Raw genomic sequence first — 18296 nt, forward strand, 5'->3', positions numbered from 1 at the left:
TTCTGTGGAGCAAGGTAGTGTGGAAACGGACTCATACTTGACAAGGACCAGCAGTCTACGAGACAGCATAGGAATTTGCAAAATTCATGCAGCTTGCAGGCTCTTTTCTCTCTCATTATGCTGGTGATTCTTTGGGTGGTTTTAGTTTTACTTTTTCTCAGTCACACATACAATAGCTGTAATTTTCCCTGAAAATTCTCTTCTTTCTCAGATATGTTCCCCTAAGATTCAAAAGAGGACTAATGCTTTTCAAATCTCTTATCTGGAATTTCTAACCACAACTCCCAATCCTGGAACTTTTCTGACTCAACAGAAATAGTTAATTACGTAAGAGAAAGCAACACTTGGAACATTAGCCATGCCTCACAGTTCTGGAAGGAGAGTAAGGCATGCATATGCAGAACAGGAAAAGACCTTGGAAATACACATAGTGCCATCTGTTGAGAGTAAATTCCCTGGACACCAAGCATAGAATCAATGGCAGGATGTGGTATGCTCCAATGGGAAGAATACAATGCAAAATGTGGGGTGACAGATCCATCTTTACCACACACAGGAAGAAGTACAGTGTAGTGAGAAAGGGAAAGAGTGCTTGCCAAAGTCTGCCTTTTACAGGGAGAGTCATCAGACCCTCTTGGAGAAAAAGGAGCTGCATAAAGATATATCTTGCAGACACGAAAGAGTTGTCTGGTTTGAATATTGTTGTTCTTAAAGCATTGCACCTATGTCTATTACCTTTTAACTTTGTAACCGCAAGTAGCTGCCAGCTGGCATAAGTGCTGGGAGAGCAGGATGTGTCTGGCTCCATATTTAGTTAAGCCTGGAAAACGCTGAACTCTGTCTAGAATAAGGTTATGCAGGGTGGGAAGGTGTATTTGGTGAAGCATAAAGGGAAACAATGGGGGCTTTCATAATGCGCATGATTTTGTGATGTATTAAAGTTAAGTAGAAGCCGATAATAAAGCTGTTCATGTAACCCAGGTAAGAAAAACTCTGTTTAAGTATAAACAAAGAAGGCCTGGGCTATTCTGGACCACTTGAGAGCAATCCACCTGGTGGTCAGAAGTTTTCCTTGTGCCGATGTCCCTTCCCCACTTCAGGTCCTGAACCCAAGCAGAGGCTGGACCCTGGAATTAATCAGTGTAGGAAGATCCAGCCCGCAACAGGCGACACCATTCCCTAGGAGGGAAGCCCTGGACTGGATGAGTGGATAAACGGAGCTGAACTCAAGCAGCTAAGCATCCTGTACTTATTTCTTTCTGCATGTGAGTGGGATATGACCAGTTGTTTCAGGTTCCTGCCTGCATCTCCACCTATGACTAGGAGCTGCTTCAGGTTCCTGCCTTAATTTCCCTACTGACAGACTGTAACCTGGACTCGTGAGCTAAAAGAAACCATTTCTCCTCGAAGTTCCTGTTGGAATATTTATCATAAAAACAAGTTAAACTAGAAGAGAGTTGGGACTGAGGAAATAGGGCTGTTGCCATGACAGACCTGACCAAGGAGCTTTTATGCCTTTGGACTATTTTCTGGGAGAGTTTGGAATTGCAGGCTCGACAGGTGAAGTGGCAGCAGCAGGGCTTCACAGGCTGAGGGGAGTGCTGAGGGTGCCGGAAGCGGGAAGAGCTGCACAGGCTGAGGGGGAGTGCTGAGGGGGCGGGAAGAGCTGCACTGAAAGCACAGCTTAGCACTCGGTGTGATGAGCACATTGACAGGGGCTCACAGAAAGACTGGGGTCTGCGGAGAGCCTGTGACAGGACAGGTAAGACGCAGGGGACGACATCTGAACTAGGTCTTCAGAGATCAAACTTGAACCACACACACAGTCGAGAGTCTACGTCTCTTTCCTGTAATTACGACAAGTGAGATGCCTTCTTAGCCACCGCCATCTCACTGTGCTCTCATCCACGTGGCCATCTTGTGACACACACGAAATGCCTTCTATTTGGCCAGCAAACAAGGGCAGGAAGGACTGAACGCCTCACTCGGGGATTTGGTTTTCTATGGCAGATTCACATTGTGTTTTGCCCCATTCACCCCTATAACATAGGAGAGTCCTTCTTTTTGGGGTTTAGTGGTTCAACAGGTCTGGAAGAACTTGGGTAGTTGATGCTCCCTTGTGTTCTGTTGCTGGGAGAAGACAGGAGGTTTAGCATGTCAAACGGTAAAGGCAGAACCACAGTGGATGGCTTCTCCGTGGACAGTGACTGCAGAGTGTGCAGGTATCGAAGCTGAGCAGCAGCTGGGGTGCCCGACAGAATCTCGGCTGCCATCCTCAGGGACTCCGAAGCAGCCCTTTCCCCTTCTGCAGCAATCATCTACAGAACATATACGGAGAAAAGCAACGTGATCATGCTTCTTTATTTCATGAGGGTTTTAAGTGCTCGCCATTGAGTGTGACCCAGAAAGCAAGTACCACACATCTCCGTGGCAGGCACTGTCAAACTGGGGCACTAGACTCAGTCTCTCTCTGACGGATTGTGATGTAGAGGGAACAGATTAAACTAGCAATCAAAATTGAAGGTGGATTTTGTTACAGGTGATGACAAGGATACATGAAGTGTAGGGAGTTGTTAATGTGTGGGAGGCTTGAAAACTTAGGAGGCTCTTGCTTGCTGTGTGGAGGACAAGTTGGTCTGAGTTCTGGTGACAGACATGGAATTATAACTCGGCCACAAAAGAATGGGTAAACATTTCAGAAGAGAAAGCTCTTGGACCCTGTCTCACAGATGCCACTGATCGTTAGGCACTGGTAACTGGCTCAGAGACCCAGATGCCATTGTGCCCGAAAAGGCCTCCTTCCTCTTTCCCCCCTCCCTCTCTTGGAGTCTTTTGTTATTGATTCTTCTATGTGATTAGAGTCTTTTTCTTCATGCACTCAGTTATCTGAAAGGAATCTGCCTCTTTTCATCCCTCCATTATCCTAGGGGTGACCAGGCCTCGGCCATCCAGGGACAATCCCAGCACAAGAGAGGATGGATGGCAAGGGGAGATTTTAAGGAGAGAGGGTGGAAGGAAAGGAGGGGGACATGTTAGCAGGAAATTTGGGGGGAGGTTGAGATACTGCAAGATCAGTGCTGTATACACTCTGTCAACAGTGCTGGGGTTGACAGAACTGAGCCAGATTCTGCTCAGTTCCCAGGCCAATGTGGGAGAGCGCAGGGGAGACATTCTCCACCAACAGGCCTTCGCTGGGTCTGCTCTTCATCTGAAGATGCTCTTCAGAGGCAGGGGTGGGAGGATGGAGTGCTCAGGAATGGCTCACCCGCACTTTGGCCTGTCTCTGAGCCTCAGCTTCCACAGCCAGAGAGTGCTGAAGACCAGCCGGCAGCCTCACATCCTTACTAAAAAAGAAGACAGCGTAAGTTTGTGCCCTGACTGTGCACCAGGGCATTCTCACAGACTTTCCTACTGTTGTTCCACGAATAGCAACTTTTTTTAAAATTAAAGACATAGTTTATGTGTATTAGTATTTTGCCTACATGTATGTCTGTGCACCATATGCATGCCTATCACTCATGGAGAATAGTAAATTCTAGATGAGAAGATAGAGCTGTCCCTAGAGTTGGGACGTGGAAGTTAAGCAGGGAAGAGCACATTCGGGGTCTGTGCCAAGTACAGGTACGGCCACTGCAGAGGCTGCATGGGGCCATGACACTCGAGCTACACAGGACATAGTTTCTACTCACAATTTGACGTCATCTTTCTCACTTAAGATTTCATGTAAATTCAAATAATGAAAAACACCCTGGAAGAGCCATACAATTAAAAACAAAAGCCAGAAAAATTCATCTAAGCTTATCAAAGAAAATTGATTTTGAGGAGAAGGAATGAACTAATAAGAACAATTCTAATATAGTGCGTAAAAGACACAGAAGTCAAATTTCATTATAGCACTTTCCGTCACAGTCCCAAAGTGGCTGGGGGAGGAATGTAAAAACAAAATTCTGTATGATCATAAAGTGGGATATTATTTGAGCATAACAGAGAATGGAGTACTGATGGGTGCCATGCCACGAAAGGAAGCAGATGCGAAAGTCTCCATGCTGTGACTCCATTCTGTGAGATCTCCAGAAACAGGCATGGCTACCGAAGCAGAACTGGGGCTGAGGTGAGGGGGTCAGAGAGTTCTTGCTTGTGGGCTTGGGGGGTGATGGAAATGTGAAGTCAGGACTAAAACCACTAAGCTAATTCCAAAACATGATTAAATGTTGTTTTTATGTAAAAAGACCCCAATGTGTAATTAGAAACTGCAATACAGTTCTCTCAGAGGTCATAGCAATTTCATCTTGGCAATAAGATGTCAGGTCAGTTTTCTCTAGTATTAATGTGGCTGCAGAATTTGAAATGGTTTTTCAAATACTGTTCTTTCTGGTTATTTTCCTACCTACATTTCAGTTCTTTCCACTTTGATGCCCCAAATACAGGTCACTGAATCCAAGGCAACCTGTGGAGGGAAGAATTGAGACATCAGTGAGACCTGCTCCCCAGGTGAAATCATAGCCTGTCCCCGCTGTGCTCAGAACAGGTGCTTTCACAGGGCTCTGCTTCCCAATGTCACCGCGTCTGAGACAGAGTTGTTTAACTTGCACAGTGCTATTGAATAATCACTGGATCTAAAGACGATGTAGGAACCTGAATAACGTTCATCAAAGACGTTCATGTCACTAGGGCCCATGACTGCCACCCAAGAGAACTGTAGGATGTGACTAGATCAAAGGTCCTTGAAGGATATAATCACAAGTGTCTTCATCTGAGAGAGGTGTTGTGATGAAGGGATGGTGCTCTGCAGAGGAGGAACGCAGGTGGATCTAGATGCCCAGAAAGGCAAAGTATTGGATTCTGTCTGAACCTCCAGAAGGAAATTGCCTGGTGATGCCTGGACTTAAGCCCAATGAAGCTGATTCTGTACTCTGGTCTTCAGGATCACGAAAGAGTTCAGGAAGCTGTGCTGTTTCGAGCCACTGGGTTTAGGAACATTTGCCATATGAGCAGAAAGGGAACTAGTACAGATAGCACATCTTTTTTTTCCAGTTTGTTTTAAAATTCACTCCTTAAATAACCAGCGTGTCTGGGCTCAGAGCCTGCCAAACGGCTAACATTTCTAAGGTACTTTCTCTTTCCCAGTGCTGGTGGTATTAGGATTCCCCTACTTCTTAGTCCTCTCTGCCCCTCGTGACTGAAGTTGGAAGTGTAGCTAAGAAAAAATGAACTGGGTTCTGAAATGGGTGAGGGGCAGGGTTTGGAGCTCTTCGTGTTGGGAAACTTAGCTTCCGACCATTTCTTAGTGGATACGCACTAATCTCAGTACACTGCAAACCCTAAGAGGACCAACTAATTAGAGGAGGCAAGTGTGCGTAAGAAATGTGAAGAAATACATCGGAGATGAGCTGGCATCGCAAGGAACAAACAAGGTTTGTCCTGGGGGGGAGAAGGCAGGAATTCCAGGCAGAGCAAAGAGCTGAGAGGAAGCCAGAGGAGTGGAAGCTGCAGGATGGGCGAACGCTACGCAGGTGGGGGTGCTGGACTGTGGAGAAAGTGTGGGGGGAGTGAGGCCACAACAGTTGGGCCAGTTCTCGATTCATCCCAATATTCTGCACTGTGGCAAGTCCACGGAATTCATAATCTGGGGAGACAGGTATATACATGCCTAAATTACAACTCGCTGCAACAAAACAGAGCTTGGATCTCAGCACCTGGCCTTTCTCCTTCAGAGGAGAGAGAGGAACAAAGAGACCGAAGGGAACAGTGGGGGACATGCAGAGTGGCTCAGATGTCAATGGCGGAGCTCCTGAGCGTATCACCCATCTTTATCTCTTTTTACCTCTTTCGGCTTCTCTGTATCTTCCAGCTCCTTCAATTTCCCTCAAGATAGGAATCCTAGTTATTAGCAACACTCTAGACAAGACAGACATCTGGACACTGCGTGTTTTTTTCAGGTTCTATAAAGCAGTCATTTCAGTGTCTTTGGTTCTCCTGGTTCCTTCATTTCACATCTTTCTTCCTACAACCTCCCAATCCAATTTTGTTGTCTCCATGACTTCAATACTGAGTGGGTCCCTGGTGGTAATTGTCACCTGACTGGCCAGCTGCCTGCAGCCCTGCTTTGTTCTCTGTCTTAATCTCTCTCTCTCTCTCTCTCTCTCTCTCTCTCTCTCTCTCTCTCTCTGTCTCTGTCTCTCTGTCTCTGTCTCTCTCTCTGTATTGGTGTTTTCCCATGGGTGTCAGGTCCCCTGGAACTGGAGTTACAGACAGTTGTTAGCTGCCATGTGGGTGCAGGAACTTGAACCTGGGTCCTCTGGAAGAGCAGTCAGTGCTCTTCACCACTGAGTCATCTCTCTGGCCTGTCTTAGTACCTCTTGCCACCATGTCATGGTAATAGAGGCCTCTACCCTGGCTGTGGATGAGACTGTAGAGCTGGCTGCCTGTGGACTCAGTAAGACTGCTTATAAGGGACTTTCCTTTTTCGTTTTGGTGTGCGGTGTGTGTGTGTGCATGCATGCCCATGTTTGTGAATAAGACAGCCCTAGGTCAACACTGAGTGTCTTTCTCTATTGTTCTCCACTTTATTTCCTGAGATAGGGTCTCTCATTGAACTGGACTAGTTGGCTAGAGAACCACACCCCCACCCTGGCTCTGCCTCCTTGAGCCGGGCCACATTGCTACGTCCACTCTTTACATGGTTTCTGGGGATCTAGAATCAGGACCTCATGCTTGCACAGCAAGCTCTTTACCTACTGAGCCATCTCTCCAGGGGCAGTTTTTACTTTTTTTCCCCCATTTTTTCCCCATTTTTGATTTTTCGAGACAGGGTTTCTCTGTAGCTTTAGAGCCTGTCCTGGAACTAGCTGTAGACCAGGCTGGCCTCGAACTCACAGAGATCTGCCTACCTCTGCCTCCTGAGTTCTGGGATTAAAAGCGTGTGCCCTTTAACCACCACTGGTGGCAGTTTTTACTTTTATTCTCCCCTCTGTATGAACAAATTGGCAGTCAATCATGAAAGGGTGTGTGATATCTGGACTCCGAAAGTAGTCCTTGAATTTACTCTTGTTTACCTTTGAGCACACCATGCTTTTCTCCCCAGGTAGACTCGGCGTCTGGGAACCACGCCTGCTCATCTCAGTACATCGCCATCAACCATCCTGCCCATCCCCACCAGTCCTACCCTTCCTGCCTATGGCTGCTGCCAATACCTGGTACTATGCTGGAATTTCACTTGTGCTTAAGGTCACTGGGGCGTGACCTTGGGGAAGGGAGGGAAGCGAATCTGTACCCAGACTGATGATGTCATTGACTGCTCAGGGCATCTTCTATGGCCAAATGCCTTGCACGTGGCAAACTCAGCAAATGACCAATTCATCATTAAACTCATCTTGGTACCTTTACATCTTGGGCAATGCTCTTCCTCTCCAGGAGAATTTCCGTGAGGGTTCGATGTGCCAAGAGGCGCTTCATGGTGGTTTGCACCAGGAACTGGATGGCTTTGGGCACGTGAGCGAGACTGCTCAGGAGAAGGGAGGCGTTTTCCATGCGGTAGTAGCAGACGGCATCTAGCTCCATTATGAACATGTCTTTGGTTACCACCTAAGCAGAACAAAGTTGGAATGCAGGCCAGATTCCTGGACTCCTTCCTGTGTGGGAGACAGGAACTAAGTGCATTTAAAATGCCCTTTCCAGGAGTAAGACTATCGTAGGGAAAAACAAAAGCGTAGTGGGAAAATTGACTCTTTATTCAAAATGATATTTTTTTAATGCATGAAGTTTTATCAAGTACACTAAAGAGTCAAGCCTAATGATGTTTGCCTCTGGGAGGAAGAAGAAGACAGAGGAGGGAAGAGGACCGGGGAGAACATGAACACAATCTAGGCTCAGAAGAAATACATGAAAGAACTCATAATTTAAAGAAATCTTGTTAGAGATCCCTTTATAAAAAAAGAAACCAAGAATAATTTTCTCATATGAAAACATTCAATAGATTTTATGTCAAGGTCTTCCTCGACTGATGCCCAATGGGTTTCCTGAAAGGGAGCCATGTTCTAGGACAGAAAGACTCCCATATACACTTATTGGGGTGACGTCAGAGGACAAGCTGGGGATTCCCATCAAAAGCCCCATCTGCTCTGTGGTTTTTATGTCACCTTGACACACGCTAAGGTCATCTGGGAAGAAGGAATCTTAACGGAGAAAATGCCTCCATAGGACTGGCCTGTGGGCAAGCCTGTGGTTCATTTTCTTGAGAGATGATTGATGTGGGAGGGCTCAGCCCATTGTGGGTGGTGCCACCGCGGGAAGGTGGTCCTGCGGTGTGTAAGAAAAGAGAACAGACTGGGAGGAGCAAGCCGGTGAGCAGCATTCCTCCGTGGCTCCTGCTCTAGTTCCTGCTCCCAGGCTCCTGGGCTGACTACCTTTCCCTGTAGTGACTACACACTTTGATAATGATGCTTTCGATTCTGATGTAGTCCGCACCTCTGCTTCTCTTTCCGACCTTTGATCATAGTTACTCTGCCTAGGGATTGAGTTGGACGGTCGACCATGGACTCATCACGAGAAAAGCAAGCATACTGTGCATCTCACCTCATGGAAAGGTATCTCCAGGGTCTGGAGACGGAGGTCAACCTTGTGGTAGGTGTCCAGGCATGGCAAATAAAAGAACAGGCCTACAAGAAGGCATGAGGAAAGTAACAGGTGACCGGCAAGTGTGAAGACTGCTGGGGATGGTCTTTTCGGCGCCAAGCTGCTTTGCTCCTCTTAGCCCCCATTACCCAGAGATCACTGGGCAGCTCACTATAACTAAATACTGTATAATTCATTATTTGACTGTGACACTTTTGAAAGTAAAAGCAGGGTACATTATTAAAGCTAAGCTCAGCATGTCAGGTATAAACAGACTATTTCAGAAAACTAGACCACTTGGTCACTCACAGGGACCCTTCCGGATCTCTGGCACATCTGTCTCTGCTCTAGACTCAAGCTCTGTGAGTACAGTGTCATACGCATGAACATTGACTTAATGTTCATGAACATTAACCTTAGTGGAGCCTTGTAGGTGCTGTGTACGATTGTTTTACTATGACTGTACTGGCACTTCAGCATGGATCTGACAACTTCTGTGCTACTTCTGAAAATGTGAGCCCCAGGATCTCAGAATAGTGATTTGTGGTGGTTGGTTAGCCCTCATTACCCCAGACAGTATACAGATTCAATACACAGTATCTATAGATTGGATAATTGAAAGTTTCCTAAAGCCCCTTGGATGATTTGGGACTGTGGTGGTTTGGATTGGATAAGAATGGCCCCCATAGGCTAATATATTCAAATGCTTAGTCACCGGGAAGTGGCACTATTTGAAATGATTAGAAGAATTAGGAGATGTGGCCTTGTTGGAGGAAGTATGTCGCTGGGGGTGGACTTTGAGGTTTCAAAAGTCCATGCTAGGCCTGGGCGCGCGCTCTCTCTCTCTCTCTCTCTCTCTCTCTCTCTCTCTCTCTCTCTCTCTCTCTCTCTCTCTCTCTCTCTCTCTGTCATAGGTCAGAATATAGCTGTCAGCTACTGCTCCAGCATCTGCCTGCATGCTGCCACTCTCCCCAGCACGATGATAATGAACCAAGCCCCTGACTAAATGCTTCCTTTTATAAGGGTTGTGTGGTCATGGTGTCTCTTCACAGCAATAGAACAGTGACTAGGACAGGCACCCTTCAAGAGCCCCAGCTTTGTGGAAACTGGTAGCAGCACTCAGTGCCCAGGGTGTATGGGCGAACAGCTGCCCCAACAGAGAAGGTTCCTGAAAACAAGGGCCATAGAAAGATGGTGTGCTCAGGAGCGCTGGAGTCTGGGTCTGTTTTCTGTGGACTTATATACTGAGAATCCCGAAACTCTGATCCGTGTCTCCTGGATGGCTCTCCATTTTTAACTTGTTCTTGCAGGTGCGGTTGAGAGCTCAGACTCACTCAGTGTATGTGTAGTGGGACTTCGTTCTTTCTTATGCCCTCTCGGCTGTCTCAGATCTCCAAATCCAAACTTCTCAGACTACCCATACTTCTTGCGACATGCCCCCCGGCCAGGTTGGACCTCCTCTGGATTTTCAGGTCCTAGAGATCAGAGACCACCTTATTCCTCTAGTCCTTGCTAGTCAGAGCTCAGTCTAAAACAATGGAAGGGTTCCATATATGTCTCTTCTACCAGCTAAAGACATATTTGTTACTAGATGCTGAATTTTGCTTGACTTCCAAGATCTAATCTGCCTCAGTCCCCAGTTCAGAACCAGCTCAGATTTTCTCTGAGAAGTCACTGGATTCTGACTACACACACACACACCGTACTTAGAACAAGCATTAGCCACAGGTCTGTAGTTGCCTTGCTGCTCCAATTAGACTAGCCCTGGTGTGTGGCTCTCTGCACGTGTCCTCTCTTGGTCACCTGTTACCTATCAGTAATGTTTTTCAGAGAATTTCATGACAATCTGCCCTATAATGAACACATTGGAAATACAGATCTCGTGACTCAAACAACTTCATGTAATCTAAGACATGGATCATGACTATGTATGGACTAAAGAAATCAACAAATCCTGGGGTGGGATGAGAATTTAAAAATCATGGAGGGTAATTCTTACCAGGGCCTTTGGCTCTTCCAGGGAGCAGATGTCCCAGTCGGAATATAATTACCCTTTCATACTCTTGTACAACCTAAAGGGAAAAGCAGTACTTTGAAATACTTTATTTTTTTAAAAAAGATTCAAAAAGATCCTTTGCATGGGAGTGATTTTAGGTTACAGAAATTTTTGTTAGTCATGTGTGGTGTCACACGGCAGAGGCAGAAGCAGGTGGATCTCTGTGAGTTTGAGGCCAGCCTGGTCTACAGAGTGAGTTCCAAGACAGCCTGGAATACATAATGAGACCTTGTCTCAAAAAATTCTTTTTTTTTAAGTATACAGTATTCTCAGTACTCTGCCTGCAGGCCAGAAGAGGACACAGATCTCATTACAGATGGTTGTGAGCCACCATGTGGTTGCTGGGAATTGAACTCAGGACCCTTGGAAGAGCAGGCAGTGCTCTTAACCACTGAGCCATCTCTCCAGCCCCTCAAAAATTTTTTTTGAGAACTAAGAACAATGCTAAGCATGGTAGTTCATACCTAATATCTCATCACTAGGGGGAGGCAGGGCAGGAGGATCACCTGTATGGTCTACATAGCATGTTCCAGGACAACCAATGTTACACAGACCTTGTCTCAGTAGGCAGGTAGGAGCTAGAGAGACTGCCCAGTGGGTAAAGCATTTTCTGTACAACTGTAGTAAGGACCTGAGTTTGAAAGAGTCATTTATTTGTTATACATACAGTGTCCTGTCTACATGTATGTCTGAAGGCCAGAAGAGGGCATCAGACATTATTGCAGATGGTTGTGAGTCACTGTGTGGTTGCTGGGAATTGAACTCAGGACCTCAGGAAAAGCAGACAGTGCTCTTAACTGCTGAACCATCTCTCCAGCTCAGGATCTGAGTTTGAATCCCTAGAACCCAAGTAGAGCTGGACATGGTAATGCATGTCTGTAACCCAAGTGCTCCTACAGTAAGACTGCAGGCAGAGACAGAAAAAGCGGAGAAGCCTGTGGGCCTGCGAGCCTGATGCAGACAACAAACAACAAGAGACCTGTCGTAAACAACGTGGAAGGTGAGAACACCTGAGGGTGTCCTCTGCCCTCCACCTGTACACTGAGGCATGTGTGTTCCACCCTTTACACACACACTCACACACCGTGGGATGGCAAACAGGGAAATGGTCTTTAGCCTTAGAGGAAAAGGAGAGGCAATTGCGTTAAGTGAAATGAACCAGGAAAAGTCAAATACTGCACAGTTTTGCTTTTACATGGAAGCAAAGAGCATATGATGGTTATCAGAACCTGGGGATAGGGAAACGGGAGCTGTCGAGCAAGGGGTAAAGGTTCCACTATGCAGGATGCATGCATCCTGGGATCTACTGTAGGGTACGGTGATTATGGTGACTCTGTTCTATTTGTATAGTATAATACTATATTTGAAATTTACTAGGAGAATCAACTGGTCTGAAGTGTTTTGCCACACAAAAATCTTAACTGAAAGGGATGCCCATGTTAGTGTGATTGTGGTAATATTTTCAAATATATATGCATATCAAAACATCACACTGTGACTGGGATATATGTTGGTGGTAGAATACTTTCCTGGCATACCTTCAGGTCTGGGTTTGATTCCTAACAACTATCAAATCTTCAGAAATTCTTCCAAACTACAGAACACTGAGGAAAATCGCAATATATTATCTGTGGCTAGTATGACTATGCTCCATGAAAGCAAATAACAGACATCACAAAAAATTACACAACCATCTCTCTTATAAATATAGATGCAAAAACCCAAACAAATGACCAGCAGCCTAAATCCAGTAACATTTAAAAAGATTTTATATTACGACCAAGTGGTGTGTGTGTGTGTGTGTGTGTGTGTGTGTGTGTGTGTGTGTGTGAACAAGTGTGGATGTGGAGGCCAGAGGGCAATGGGAAGCCTTAGCTGTTGTTATCAATCCCATCTGCCTTGTTCTTTGAGTCTCTCATTAGCCGGGAGCTCAGAGAGCTAGGCGGGTCAGCTGTCGAGCCCCAGGGACTGACCTGTCTTCATCTCACCTGCTGGCAGTTTCACATCAACCTGACATAAGCCAGAGTTGTTAGACAAGAGGGAACTTCAGCTGAGAAATGACCTTGCCGGACTGTCCTGTGCACAAGCCTGTGGTACATTTTCTTGACTGATGACTGATAGGAGAGGGTGCAGCTCACTGTGGGCAGTGCCATCCCTTGATTGGTGGTCCTGGGTGCTATAAGAAAGCAGGCTGAGCAAGCCATGATGAGCAAGCTAGTAAGCAGCATCCTCCATGGCCTCTGCATCAGCTCCTGCCTCCTGGATCCTGGCTGCCTTCCAAGACAAACTGTGATATGGAAGCCTAAGTGAGAGTAAGTCCTTTCCTCCCCAAGTTGCTTTTGGTCATGGTGTTTCATCACAATAGAAAACCCAACTAAGACACCTTCATAGTGCTAGGTACAATTACAAGAGTGCACTACAAGGCCTGGTTTTTGTTTGTCTGTTTGTTGCTATTTCAAGACAGGGTTTCTTTGTGTAGCCCTGGCTGTCTTGAAACTTGCTCTGTAGACCAGGCTGGCCTTGAACTCACAGAGATCCACCTGCCTCTGCCTCCCAAGTGCTGAGATAAAAGGCATGCCCCATCACTGCCCCATGTTTATCTGTTTGTTTGTTTTCTATGTGGGTTCTGTGACTCAATATCAAGTCTGCAGCAAGCACCTTATCAACTGATCCTAGAATGAACAAGCATAATACATTATATCAGTATAGAATAGATTAAATACCACACGAAAATTTAAATAGATCCGAAGTAATTGTGGGCTACAATTCAATGCAGTCTAGTGGGAAGAGTGGGAGGAGGGGCTGGAAAAGGCACAGCTATGAGGACTAGGACAAATACCAGCACTAATTGCATCTGTGCGTCCAGCCTCAGCCTCACTCTTCCTTGGCAGCTCCAGTCAACAAAGAAAAATGATTGGCAGGAAGCAAACTCTGCTTTGGGTTCCCTTTCAAGTGGGCGGTGGCTGTCTGAGAGCTGCATCATACACTGTCTAGCGTTCTTTCTGTCCAGGTCTCCCACTTCTGAACCAACTGTCAAACTGTCATCAAAGGTGTCCCCTCCTTATTTATTTATTTATTTATTTATTTATTTATTTATTTGTTGAGACAGCTCCGGCTGTCCTGAAACTCACTCTATAGACTAGGCTGGTGGCCTGGGGAACCCACAGAGACCTGCCTGCCTTCCCCTGCCTACTCTTGTTCTCTGTCTAAATGCCTCGAGCTTCTAATTCACCTCAGCAAGTGCTTTCTGAGCTACCTAGGTTTTCATTTAATTCTGAGATTAGTGTAAATAAAACACTGGGAACCAAAGAAATTGTCTCTCCTGATCTGTAGAAGTTGCCTGAGTCGTTACTTTGTGGGGTCAGAGCGCATGATACGTTCTGGGATGCTCTTTAATCATTGAGCATGGATGAACTAGATATAGCTTCTGAAGGATCTCTCAGGCTAACAGGGATACATACATACATATATATAATATTATATAATTTATAATCTATTATATATTACATATAATCTCTATCTAAATGTGTCACCCTTACACACACACACACACACACACACACCCGCACACTCGATTTGCTGACATATTATCCTAGCCACAACAGAAGAAGGAAGCTTCAGAGTTACACTGAGCCAGGTTTTGAAGGAAGCAGCGCTCTTCTGGAAGGTAGGAGGGCATCAACCACTGAGAGTGGCCTAGTTGGCCTATGAGAGACAACAGAAGACCTCTTGGGTCATGTCAACACTCACCTTTATGCAGAACCAGATGGAGAAAGGGAAAGTTAGGATGATGAAGAACAGGGAGGCGAGGACAAGCAGCCACTCACAGGCTCCGAACCCAGAGGGCTTGACACCTAGGAAAACAATGATATCAATCATCACCATATTTACTGAGCAGTATTTATCAGTCTAGTGCTAGCACTGGAGTCGGAACAGTTTGGAGATATGTCTGGAGAAACTGGTATGAGCCAGATATCAGAATGATCAGAGTTCCCAGGGCTGGGGTATACTGTCTGTGTGATGGATTGTGTGGGCTGTGGAAGGTGGGATAAACTTCTGGACAGGCAGGGGATCTCGGGGGTCAGGAGGCTGGCGGGGGCAGTTGGTTCCATCATTTCATGTCCATCGATGACTTTTAAGCAGAGCACAGAACCTCTTTAAAGCCCAATTCCCTCACCAATACAATGGGATGTCGATTAATTCCAATCCCACAAGAGCCAGCTCCTGAGCTATAGCCGACATGCCTGGCACACACATAAAGAAGCCTGCTCATGCTTGACATGTCTCAGGTTTCGCTGGGTGAAGTGTCTAGAAGTTCCTGGCGCTGCCTGCCTTCGTGTCTGAAATTCTCCCATTAGAGTCCCTTTACTGGAGTAGGGTGTTTCTTAGTCCTTGGAAACCACCTATTTGGCATATCAGTCTGTGTCTGTTCACAGGTTTTATGGAACTGGGGCTCCACATCCAGGATGCTCTGACTCTCCAGAGAACGGCTGGCTTTCAGGGCTTTCAGTGCCAGTTCAAGTGTCCCACTGTCTGGAATGGGAACCTGTTTCTCTGCCTTTCTAGCATTACCCGGACCATCATGTAAGCCAACCCACTACACCCTCCCCTGTTGATTCTGTTCTTCTAGAAAGTTCTGCCCAATACTAGCAAGTTGTTTAATTTCTCTAAGCATTTTCCCTCATCTGTGATGGTATGCGACTAAATAATTCAAAAACAAAACGCCCAGCGTGTGCCTGTCACCTAGAAAGGACTCCACAAACAGGACACCCTTCCTTGCCCCCTTCCCTGCTGTGGTCTGGCACAAACTAACTTGCATTTTTTTTTTTTTTTGATTTTCGAGACAGGGTTTCCCCGTAGCTTTTGGTTCCTGTCCTGGAACTAGCTCTTGTAGACCAGGCTGATCTCGAACTCACAGAGATCCACCTGCCTCTGCCTCCTGAGTGCTGGGATTAAAGGCATGCACCACCACCGCCCGGCCTAACTTGCATTTTTATAGCATTGAAGCCAATAACTTCTAAGGACCAAAGGGTTATCAGGCAAAAAGTACACACATGGTCCATTTACACTGTAGCTCAACTGCATGAGGCTTCCGTAAATAGTTGCTTTCTATGATCCAGCATATATCACACTGCTGGTAACTAGAAACATTAAATCTCCACATGCCAGCAGACATCAATGTAACATGCTGTTTCTTAATTTCGTCAAACATCCGCTATTCTTTGAGTATAATGGTTTTTTTTTTCTTAAATTTGCTATGAAAAGGACCAGAAGTAGATAGATACATTTCTCCCTAAGAGTTGTGGCATCCACGGAGGTGAAAAGGACCCCTTTCTTTGCATTCTCCCCTGTGATATGGTGGTGTTCTCTTTTAGCTGAGATTGTGCAAGGTGCATTGGAGGACTTACTTTATTCTCACATCTACCCTATGAACATATATTGTGTCCACATGGCTGACAGAGAATGCTCTTTCTGTGGTTACACTGCTGGCAAGTGGCTAGGCTGAAATTTAAACTCAGGTTTGGTTCTTTGGGCTCTGCTGCCAGGGCGGAGTGGGGGAGGCTGGGCGAGGATGAGAAGAGCCACACGGTTGTTGCTCAGAGCCTCCACATTGTATCCACGGGTCCTTCCATGACCACATACGTCACCACCGTGGTTCCTTTGCATGTTGACTGGGCCAGCCCTGAATCACTCTCTCTTCCAATTCCCATCCATTGGGCAAAAGGAACAAACTATTTGGCTGATATTGTTATTTGTACTTCGACTGATGCGCTTTGGTCTCCGCCACTGAGTAACCACCTTAACTCACGCCTGCCTTTCTTTTCGCAGACACTGGAATCTTGGACGCAGTCTGACTTTGCCACAGTGGGGTAACTCACTCCACTTGTCTGATCTCTCCCTCCTCCACACCTTCCTCTGGTCGGACCTGCCCTCCATACCTTCCTCTGGTCGCTCGCTCTCCAGCAGCGCCAACACTTCGGTGCCCTCCTCACCAGAGCCCCGAACCTCGTCCACGTCCACTACGGTGGCGCTGGCGGTGGCGGTGGTGGCGGCGGCGGCGGCGGCGGCGGCGGCGGCGACTCGGGGTTCTCCCCGGGTCCCGGTCCGCCCGGCTCTCCGCCGCTCTGACCCAGCATCCGGGCGCGTGCGGCCTCCGCTGCCCCTCCCGGCCTTCGCCCTCTTGTCCTCCCTAGAAGAAGATCTGCCACCTCGCCCGTGGGCCTCTCTGGAGGAGCTCCGCGCCCTGCTGTCCATTCTCAGCGTGGAGGGCGGGTGCGGCCCCGGAGCCAGGTGCTGGCAGAGCAGCAGCCTCAGCTTTCTGAGCCGCTAGGGAGCGACCCCAGGACCCTAAGTAGGACCGTGGGGTCGGGAGGGGCGAGGGGCGGGGCCGGGGTGGCTCCCCCCCCCCTCCGCCAATTAAACCCAACAGCTGTTCCTTAGGTCTGGACAGAGCTCGCGGATCCGCAAGACAGGGCGGGATGCTCTCAGAGGACCTGGGTGGGAGAACCCTGGTGCCACCGCACCAGGCAGCTTCGAGGATCAGGTCCGCGAACTAAAAAGGGAAGGTAGTTCTGCTTTGCTGGTTAACAGTGGTGTAAAATAGGACACGGGGTACTAGGGGGGTCTGCTTTAATTTCTGTTTACAAAGGTTTTCTTTTGTCTCCTAGGTCCTGTTCCTATACTTTCTTGAAGGCAGGAGTTCGGGGGTTTCAAAGTTCAGTGGCCAAACAGCTTCTAGTAGCAAACCAGGAGTTGTCTTACCTTTTCCTGGGGAACTTGACAGGGCTATAGGTGTTTTTGTATTCCATTGTTTCTCTCTGAAACGGAAGTGTGTCTAAATAACTTTTAAGGCAAACTTCACAATTCTACTCCAGTAGAATTAGCCCGTGTTGATAGAAATGTTCATTTATTTAGTGTTTGATATTGATTTCACACATGCCTTTTTTCCTCTTAAAAACTTTTATTTAGAAAATTTTAGTAGCTGGGCAGTGGTGGCACATGCCTTTAATCCCAGCACTTAGGAAGCAGAGGCGGGTGACTCTCCAAGTTCGAGGTCAGCCTGGTCTACTGAGTGAGTTCCGGGACAGCCAGGGTTGTACAGAGAAGCTCTGTCTCAAAAAACCAAAGTAAACAAATAAAAAACTCCAGTAATGAGAACTTGAAATAAATTAACCTTGGAAACTATTGGGTTTTTTCATGTGTTTCAGATAGCCACGGGAATACAATAAATATTTAGTAACCAAGTAACTTGAAATTAAACTAAACCCTGACCCTAATTTTTTGAAATATTTCAAAAATTATTTTATGTACAGATGTTTTGATTGCATGTATGTCTGTGTACCTTGGGTATACCTGACACCTGTAGAGGCCAGAAAAGGGCAATAGATCCCCTGGAACAGAAGTTATAGACAACTCTGTACTGCCATGTGGATGCCGGGAATCGAACCTCGGTCCTCTAGGACAACAGCCATGCACTTAACTGCTTAACACCTATCCAACCCTTGACAATGATTCTTGTAAGCTGTAAGAGAGGGCAAATATTTCAAAAATCTGGCTCATTGAATACTTCCTGCCTAGAACAGCACAGTGAGAAAAATTCTGAAGTTGCCTTTGATTCACAGAGAAA

At 46.7% G+C, this 18296-nt stretch overlaps 2 protein-coding genes across 2 annotated transcripts in view; one reads left to right on the forward strand and one right to left on the reverse strand.

Annotated features, from left to right (window-relative positions):
* Axdnd1 (axonemal dynein light chain domain containing 1) overlaps positions 1-1209 on the forward strand; it is an 80474-nt gene extending 79265 nt beyond the window's left edge. The window contains exon 26 of the mRNA XM_050135123.1: positions 1101-1209. The gene's annotated coding sequence lies outside the window, so the exon portion shown is untranslated. The remainder of the gene's footprint in view (positions 1-1100) is intronic.
* A 545-nt stretch (positions 1210-1754) lies between these two features.
* Nphs2 (NPHS2 stomatin family member, podocin) lies at positions 1755-17712 on the reverse strand. The gene is made up of 8 exons (XM_050135336.1): positions 16609-17712; positions 14420-14523; positions 10613-10685; positions 8575-8657; positions 7381-7584; positions 4392-4447; positions 3266-3344; positions 1755-2318 (listed from the first exon to the last, which is right to left on the reverse strand). The coding sequence occupies exons 1-8, from the start codon at positions 16922-16924 to the stop codon at positions 2040-2042; spliced, it is 1194 nt and encodes a 397-aa protein (XP_049991293.1). The 5' UTR covers positions 16925-17712; the 3' UTR covers positions 1755-2039.
* Positions 17713-18296: the final 584 nt, after the last annotated feature.

Source organism: Alexandromys fortis, unplaced genomic scaffold (assembly GCF_014885135.2).
Source record: "Alexandromys fortis isolate MF-2015 unplaced genomic scaffold, M_Fortis_MF-2015_v1.1 scaffold_21, whole genome shotgun sequence".
In the NCBI taxonomy this organism is placed as follows: domain Eukaryota; kingdom Metazoa; phylum Chordata; class Mammalia; order Rodentia; family Cricetidae; genus Alexandromys; species Alexandromys fortis.